This window comes from Adiantum capillus-veneris, chromosome 3 (assembly GCF_014529385.1).
Source record: "Adiantum capillus-veneris isolate H3 chromosome 3, ASM1452938v2, whole genome shotgun sequence".
In the NCBI taxonomy this organism is placed as follows: domain Eukaryota; kingdom Viridiplantae; phylum Streptophyta; class Polypodiopsida; order Polypodiales; family Pteridaceae; genus Adiantum; species Adiantum capillus-veneris.
In genome coordinates this window covers 53,694,889-53,703,447 of record NC_140933.1, presented here as the reverse complement: position 1 = coordinate 53,703,447, position 8,559 = coordinate 53,694,889, and the positions used below count along the sequence as shown (strand labels likewise).

Genomic DNA, 8,559 nt, shown 5'->3' with positions numbered 1-8,559 from the left:
CTCGATTGTGAATTTTGAAGGTTTTGGTGCTGGGAACCTATTGCCTATAGCCTAGAGACCCTAAATCTCAAGTTTCATGTCATTTGGAGTTCATGTGACCCAAATACGACCATTTGAGTGTTAGTTAGACCTCACGGGAGACTTAGACATTTTTCACTTGATTGATTCCATGCTTGAGAGTGACACCTCTCTTCTCAATGTTTTGTCGTTTGGGCATTGCATTCAACGCTAGATCCTCGGATTGACACATTTATGCTAGTTTGAGTTCTCGCTAGCCTACATTGGACTTATCTACACAAGGGCGGCTACACATGGCTGTCTCACATGAGACAGGGGAGCCCTTTTTGGCCTATAAAAGGAGGCCATTTCTACACACATTTGATAGTGTGAATATGATGCAACCAGGTGGGTATGAGGTGGTGAGAGTGAAGCAAGGTGGGAGATCTATTAAGGGAATAATCCCTTTGTAACCTACTTCTTGTTTGAAGTACTAAAGCCATTAAGTGGCTTCTTTCCTTTGGATGTAGCCCACATTGGGTGAACCACATATATCGTGTGTACTCTCTCTCTCTCTCTCTCTCTCTCTCTCTACTCTATAATCTCTTGTGTGTGAAAATTATCTCTCTCCATTAAGTAATCTACTCAATTATCTACTTAGCTACACCCTATTTCCTAACAACTTGTATCAAAGCAAGGTTTGCTCGTAGCTAAATTATCTCAAGGACATGATTCTTTGAATTGAGTGGGAGTAATGACGGAAGAAGGGAAGCTCAAGGTCAAGAAGTTCAACGACAAAAACTACCAACATTGGAAGATACAGATTGAAGACTATCTCTACCAAAAGCATCTCTATTTGCCACTGCAATCTTGCAAAGAAACCTGTAATGATGGCATATGAAGCATGGATTGTCCTTGATCAAAAAGCACATTAGTGAGTATGTATGCCAAATATGGTACCCTCACGAAAGCACAAGTTCGTTCTCGATGGGCTTCTTGAATTTCACGGCTTATGTGCCCAACACAGTTGTGGAAAAAATGCACACCAGATGCGAAGGGAAGGCCTATTTCCATATGAAAAATGATATGCCTGGTGACACTTTGGTTTATTCCCTCTAGACTTTTATCACTTGGAATGTATTGACCACGGGATATGTCCAACATGGCTATGGAAAGGAAGCTCTAAGTTGTTTTAACCAAATGTAAAGGGAAGACCTTTCTCCTAATTCAATCACCTATGCTTGCACCATTAAGGCCTATGGCCTAATGCAAGACACTCACATGTGGGAGATAATTTATGACAAGACAAAGACATGCAGACTCTTTGTGAGACAATGTGGGATCCACTACTCTTTAAGGACTCGCGTCTGTTTGAAAATTGTAGTTTAAGGTAGGGCGCATTGCTTGAAGGACTTCCTATCCTCCGACTATTCCATTGAAACACATTGATGGAGAAGGATGTCATTCTTGTTGAATTTTTGCTCGCTATGTATGCCAAATGCGGTTCCCTCACAAAAGTGCAAAAATTCCATGATGGGCATCTCCGTGATACCGTCTCCCGGAGCGCGTTGATTTCAAGATATGTCCAACGTGGCTATGGAAAGGAAGCTCTAGGTTGGTTTTACTAATTGAAGGGAAGGCCTTTCTCTAAATGCAACCTTGATGTCATCATCTTATCATCCTTCAGTTTGGTCAACTCTTTGAAAGCTTGTGGTCTTACACAAGACCTTCACACAGATGAGAATCCACAGTGAGATTGCAAGATATACCAATGTGAGCATGCAAAAAGCATATGTGCAAGCTCATTCACAAAGCTTTAGCCAATATCATCGTGTTGGTTAGAACAGTTGACAAATGAATGTCGAAACAGAAGGTACATAAAATACTCTATTCTTTACTTATTACTAAGAACACTGTGAACTGAACACACTGAAAATTGCATGCATGCCGTGGGAATGGCACGTTCTCTCGTATTATAAAAATTGAGGAGGATTGTGCAAACTTCCCCATGCAAAGAGACTTGCATGTTTTCCTTTTTTCCCAAACATAAAAAGCAGACAACATCTAAACGTGAACATATTTTAAACGACTCATATTATCTATTTATAAAAATTATAACATTTGCATGGTTCTTTTGCGAGGTACATTGGCCAAAATTGGGGCTTCCGTATTCTATTAAGGAAGGTATCAATCAAAATACAAAGAAACATGCTTTAATGAAAGGTAACAAGCTCTTTCTTTCTTCCATTTTCTTCTTCAAGGACATATTCTCTTGTTGAATCTTCATATTACACAACCACACTTACATAAATGACAACAATGCATACAATACGGGGAGATTGAATGAAAAAATTAAAACAATCTAAAAACTAAGGACAAATTTAGACATATCAAAGTTGGGGCATGTAGATCATGGCATTGTGAACACAAGACCATGTTAACTTGAGGTAACAAGATTTGTGGAAAACAAAGCATAAGCTCTCTCTCTCTCTCTCTCTCTCTCTCAAAAGCTTCTCTTCTAGGTTCTTGCTTTCTCTTACTCTTGGACTCACTTCAATCCAATACAAATGCAACTAACAAAGCACTCTAGTTTTATGTTCTTGGGATTTCCTTTTGTCTCACTGATCTAGATGGTGCCGATCTCCAAATTAAGCACTCAATGTATGATGAGTATAATTACAATGAATTCCTTGTGCCCTTCGTTTGCATGCAGGGGATGGGGACCATTCACCATCGGTCGCGCGTTATGTAATTCGTCTTTTCTTAAAAATCCTGATGATATTTTCAAATGCTAATGCGGGGAAATGTCAAATGGGACTTTCAAAGTTTCACTTGCGAAGATTACGCTCACTTCGTCGTTGAGGAGGCAAGGGAGGCTTGCGGCCTACAGGCTGAGGATCAGGCACGGGAGACGGGGCTACTTGTGGTGCCTCCTGTACTGTTGAAGCAGAAAACTTCTTCCGCCTATTTCCTTGCCTTTCGTTGAATACATCCCGCAAATTAGGAATCGGCCTCTGCTCTGTCGGCAACGGCGTTGGTGATTGCATAGGCGACACTGTTGGTGCTGGATCACTGCAGCTATTGGCACTCAAGCCCATGTGAGATGCACCCACTTCTGGAGAAATCTCAGATGGTGGTGACGGTTTCTTATTGGGCTGGCTATTTGGCGGCGCCGCTACTTGTGGATGAGCCACCGCTCGCACTGGGGCAGAAGTGGAGGGAGGCCCCTCCTGCAGCTCAAATGTTGAAGCCGAAAACTTCTTCCGCTTATTTCCTTGCCTTTCGTTCAATACATCCCGCAAATTAGGAAGCGGCCTCTGCTCTGTCGGCAACGGCGTTGGCAATGGCATGGATGACACTGTTGGTAATGGCGTCGCCGACACTGGGGCTGGATGACTGCTTATATTGACACTCAGGCCCACGTGATATGCACCCACTTCTGGAGAAATCTCAGATGGTGGTGACGGTTTCTTATTGGGCTGGCTATTTGGAGGCGCCGCTACGTGTGGATGAGCCACCGCTGGCACTGGGGCAGAAGTCGAAGGAGGCCCCTCGTGCACGTCTCGAGAACGCTCAGTTGGAGGAGACTTTGCCACATTTGGGTGAAAGTCTGGTGGCGCTGCTAAATGTGGACGGTTCACCGGCAATGATGAAGCAGAAAACTGTTTCCGCTTCGTTCCTTGCCTTTCGTTGAATACATCCCGCAAATTAGGAACCGGCCTCTGCTCTGTCAGCAACGGCGTTGGCACCGATGGCGTGTGCGACACTGTTGGTAATGGCGTCGCGGACACTGCTGCTGAATCACTGCTATTGCCACTCAAGCCCACGCGCTGAGGCAGTGCCACCTTTGGCGGCGCTGGGGCTGGGGCGGCCGACACTATTGGCTTTGGCAATGGCATCCCCGTGGCCGAAACTTCTGCTCGATCACTGATGAGGCCCAATGGCGCTGTAGACACTGCTGCTCGATCATGCACGCTATCAATGCCGGCGCGCTGTGCCAGCGTTGACGATGGCGTGGCCCTTTCTCGATTACCACTGCCACTCACGCCGACTTGCTGCGTCAGCAAGTAGTCAGGAGGATTCCATGCTGGCAATGGGTCCAAAAAGCTCCAGTCATCACTCAATGGCCATTCATAACCTGGAGGATTACATGCTGGCAATCGGTCCAAAAAGTTTCTGTCATTCACCCAATGGTCATCATGCTGTGCATCAACCTTAGGTGCTGACATTGGGTTCAAACAGGAACTATCATCATACATGGAGGATAGATACGCAGCTGCATTGTAGTCTTTCACCCAATTATGTTCATCCCGGTACTGGCTTGCCGTAGCCGCTGAAATGGGGTCTGATCCGAAGACGTAATCATGGTTATAGGTCGAATGTAACTGTTGATTTGCATTCATGTGTTGATTAACCAGGGGTTGATTAATGCGGTCCTGCAAATTCGAGGGCTTCGCAGAGCTCTGCAAATTCGACGAATTGTACAAGGGACAGTCATCTGGAGGTGAGGGTGGCGGTGAATAACGTAGTATATAGGGAGCATCCGGTGCCGGCTGCGGAATCTCTAAGTTTGCGGCGGCGGCGGTTGCAAGGATACTCTGGTCATCATATGAGCAAGCATATGACAGATTCAGGGGTTGTTTATCTGCGGGCCGGGCCTGCACGTCGATGGGCCCCCCCACCGGCTGCGGCAGGGCGCTGAACGCGGCAGTGGCAGCGGCAACGGCGGCGGTGGCATTCTGAAGAGCGTCAAGGGTATGCTTATGAGCAATATATGCAGAGGAACCAAGGCGCTGAGTTTCAGGGGCACTTTTTGAGACGGCGGAAGCTGGAGGCTTTACTGCATTCGACTGATCAGATTGCAGACGTTGAAAGCTCTCCTCCATGGAAGCAATGACCGGTGCGATATCGACGATATCATCGTTGAATTCATCGACATTGTTAAGATTCTGCTCAGGCCAAGCTTCCTCATCGCTGTTCATCATCACGCACCCATTTCGTTCACGCACCCATTCGTTCACATGTAAAAATGCACGCAACCCGGAATTTAATTCGGGGCTTTAGAGCTCTATCACACCTTCGAATCCCACCGATTCATCATCATGTAGGTAGCTTTTTTTTTTTTTTTTGGCAAAATTCACAATTGTGAGTGATTGTATTACAATGTCACCAAGAAATATGCAAGCTCATGCCAAGCCTTGAGAGGCAGATGGCTACATCTGAGCCTAGCTAGAAGTACCTAGTAACGAACTATTACCAAAAGCTCAGTCCTTTACACAACAAGGCTCGACCGAACGGTGAGGGTTGCCCTAAACTCAATCGTACTTTGTAGACAAGCGTCAAGATTCACTCACGTAGTATCGAGTCTGATAGATGATCATATATGCATCTTATGCTGGAAACTCCCCCTCCCGCTGTCGGTGACATCGTCCAAACTCTCTTCAACCTCGCTAGCTCTTCTCCTTATATTTCTGCCCCTCCCCGTTCGATGTGGTCGTTGCCGCCTCTTGGACCCCAACAGCCATGCGCTCTTCACATGCATGGCACATTCAAGACCCTTCTCTTACGTCATAGCAGGCAAACGAGCCCCCCTTTCATCGATGTTGCTACCATCAGTAATTATGTGTCTGAGCTGTTGTTGATGGTGATGATGATGATGCTCTGCAACTCCCCCCATCATCAATCCCAGATGGTTCCTTTACCCTCTCGATAATACCTCTATCTCCTGTGAACCTTGAGCCGATCTCTCCCTCTGTAATAAGCAATGCACATTAGGGTCTCCTTACTGGCACGATGCTTTTCCATGTGCAGTAGCCACTCCTTCTCCCTCATGGCTTTCGGCCAGCAACTAGCAGCTACAGCCAAATATGTAGTGCATAAGGTCATGAACGCGAGGTTGCAGCAGGTTGTAGCCTCTGCACACGACACAAGGAGCTTTGGACGACTTACCATATGGCAAAAAATATATAATTGCTAGATATATTACTAGTTTCAATACACACATCTAGCAAAAGTGCAAACTAGTAAGCGTGAGAATACTCCTAGATGCTTCAAGTAATAATTTTCTTACCATATAGTAAGTTGGGTAGCTATATGGTAAGATAATTGCTAGATGAATCAAGAGAGCAATCTCACTTACTAGTTTGAGATGTGTTATGAAACTAGCAATATATCTAGCAACTCAAATAAATGAAATAGTAATTCATTTAGTAACTTCAAAGCAAGAAGTAGTAATCCATGTAGCAACTACAATATCTAACTAGTAAGTCAATTAGTAAATAATTGCTAGATGAATCAAGAGAATTCAAGATCACTTGTCAATTTCATATATGAAGTTAATTGAGAGTGCTCATCTAAACATAAAGCATATTAGTCATTTGACCTCAAGCTAATACACATTGGAAATCAACAACCATTGAGAATGTCCATTTAGATACATTACTTAATCATCATTACACAAATGAACGTCTTTTAAAGTTAAAACACCAAGTTTTGCAAAATCGATATGCACTACTCCTTCAACTAAGAGCCATGCCACTAAGTCCTCACACATTGTTGAGGAAGTAGTGTCATTCACTTTCCTACCAAAGAATGAATGTGTCTTCTTCAAAGCACAGTAAGTGGGCTTGATCAATTGGTAGAACTCTTCCACTTTTTGAGTATGAAGCCACTTCATTAGAATGACTTCTTTGTCTCTAGTAGACAATGTTCTTGCCTACAAAAAAAAAGATGCAAGTGTAAGATTCTAAAATGCTACTTCTTTCTCATGTTTAAAAAACTAATGCAAGCAAGACTTCATATGATCTAAAACACACCTTGGTTTCCATAAGAGACTTCTCTCCACCATCTTCTCTTAAGGACTTCTATACCATTGAAGTAATAAAATTATTTATAAGCAATCAAAGACTATTCTTAAATGAAATCCTAAGTAATTACCTTTTTCTTATGTTTTGCCGCCTTGGAAGCTTTGTCTTTTTCTTCTAACAAATCTTTTAGCTTACTTGTAACCTTTTAAAATAAAAATGACTCAATAACTTAAAATGCTAAGAAGAGCATCACACTAACTTTAAGTAAGATAATGAGAAAATTAAGTATACCTTTCTCTTTCGATTGCTTTTCCTAGAGCTCGCATCCATATCATCCGCGGCACAAGACTCGCTTAAACTTTTATCCTTCATTTTCTCACGAATAAAAATCAATAAAGACACTACATAACTAAAATATAGCATGAATCTCATCAACATATAAGGTTTTTACAATCAAACCTTTTTCGTCACATTATCACCATTGCCACCCCCCTCATGATCTATATGTGTCTCTTTTACTTGTAATGAGACTTTTGAGCTTTCATCTCTTATAAAATGTTGATACTCCTATACAATTGTAAAGAAAACATGATCTTCACAAAGAGAGAGAGAGAGAGAGAGAGAGAGAGAGAGAGAGAGAGAGAGAGAGAGATTGATTAACAAACCTCATAAACACTTTTTGGATCATCCTCTTCCATCCATGACATATCAGGAATGTACACATCCTCATCTTTCTACATTCACAAAAAAGAAACATAAAGAAAGTAAACTTATTACTACCTCATAGCGAGCATAAATAATTTAAATGTCATAGCACAAAAGAACCTACACGATTTGATATATCATCAGCTTTATCATCGACAACAAACTTCGTCACTTGCTCATCAACATGAGAACTCTCAATCTGAAAGAAGTTTAATGTGAATAACATATAACAAATCAAATAAAACCCCTGTCATAAAAGAATATGTACTCACTGTTGCATGAAGCTCTCCTTCTTGATCATCTTTCTCATCCTTGTGCTCAATCGTTATATTATCATCATCCATACATAAGACCTATAATTCTAAATATTATTAAACAAACTTGCAAAGATGTCAAAACAAATATAGGCTCAACATAAATTACTGTACCATGGAGTTGGTTGAGCAAAGTTTCTCTTGGCTTGTCTTCTTTTTGCTTCACTTACGTTTTGCCGCTAATGACTTGATACACCATGTGTATAAATCTTCCTCCTTCCATGGATAAGCCACACCATCTATTGTGATGGCCTTGAGCGTTGCTATATTCTCTTTAATGATCCTCAAAACTACATTCTTTCACTCATTGTTGTTACGAAGATCGCCAATGGCTTCTCCTTTAGCAAACCACTTTCTCACCTCTCCATAATTGACATATAATACTCTATATTGCTCAGGATGCTGTTTTAAGAGAAAATCTCGACCATACAACTTATTTTTCTCTCTCAATTTTGGTGGTGGTGGCCTAAAAATCTGATCATACACAACAGGATCATATCTAGGTGGATCACTGATTGCAGCGATGCTAGAGGGATCCGAAGTTACCCTCTTATTTCCATAATAATTTGCTCTCCACACATCGAGAGTTTTAATAGCCTCTTCACTAGATCCTCCTAGTAGCTGTTGTAACAATGATTGTGGGCAACTCATACTTGCCCTGACAAAGTAACAAAATCATATTTACGATACAATATTTATAAATTTAAATCAAATAACTGAAACAAAACAACATAAAA

At 42.2% G+C, this 8,559-nt stretch overlaps 2 protein-coding genes across 2 annotated transcripts; both read right to left on the bottom strand.

Moving 5' to 3' along the window:
- Positions 1–2,613: 2,613 nt before the first annotated feature.
- On the bottom strand, positions 2,614–4,991 carry LOC147460932 (uncharacterized). The gene has a single exon (XM_086499851.1). The coding sequence runs from the start codon at positions 4,980–4,982 to the stop codon at positions 2,826–2,828; it is 2,157 nt and encodes a 718-aa protein (XP_086355977.1). The 5' UTR covers positions 4,983–4,991; the 3' UTR covers positions 2,614–2,825.
- A 1,448-nt stretch (positions 4,992–6,439) lies between these two features.
- Positions 6,440–7,861, bottom strand: LOC147460931 (uncharacterized). Its single transcript, XM_086499842.1, has 8 exons — positions 7,781–7,861; positions 7,633–7,707; positions 7,469–7,537; positions 7,263–7,370; positions 7,095–7,169; positions 6,934–7,005; positions 6,813–6,860; positions 6,440–6,712 (listed from the first exon to the last, which is right to left on the bottom strand). The coding sequence occupies exons 1-8, from the start codon at positions 7,850–7,852 to the stop codon at positions 6,440–6,442; spliced, it is 792 nt and encodes a 263-aa protein (XP_086355968.1). The 5' UTR covers positions 7,853–7,861.
- Positions 7,862–8,559: the final 698 nt, after the last annotated feature.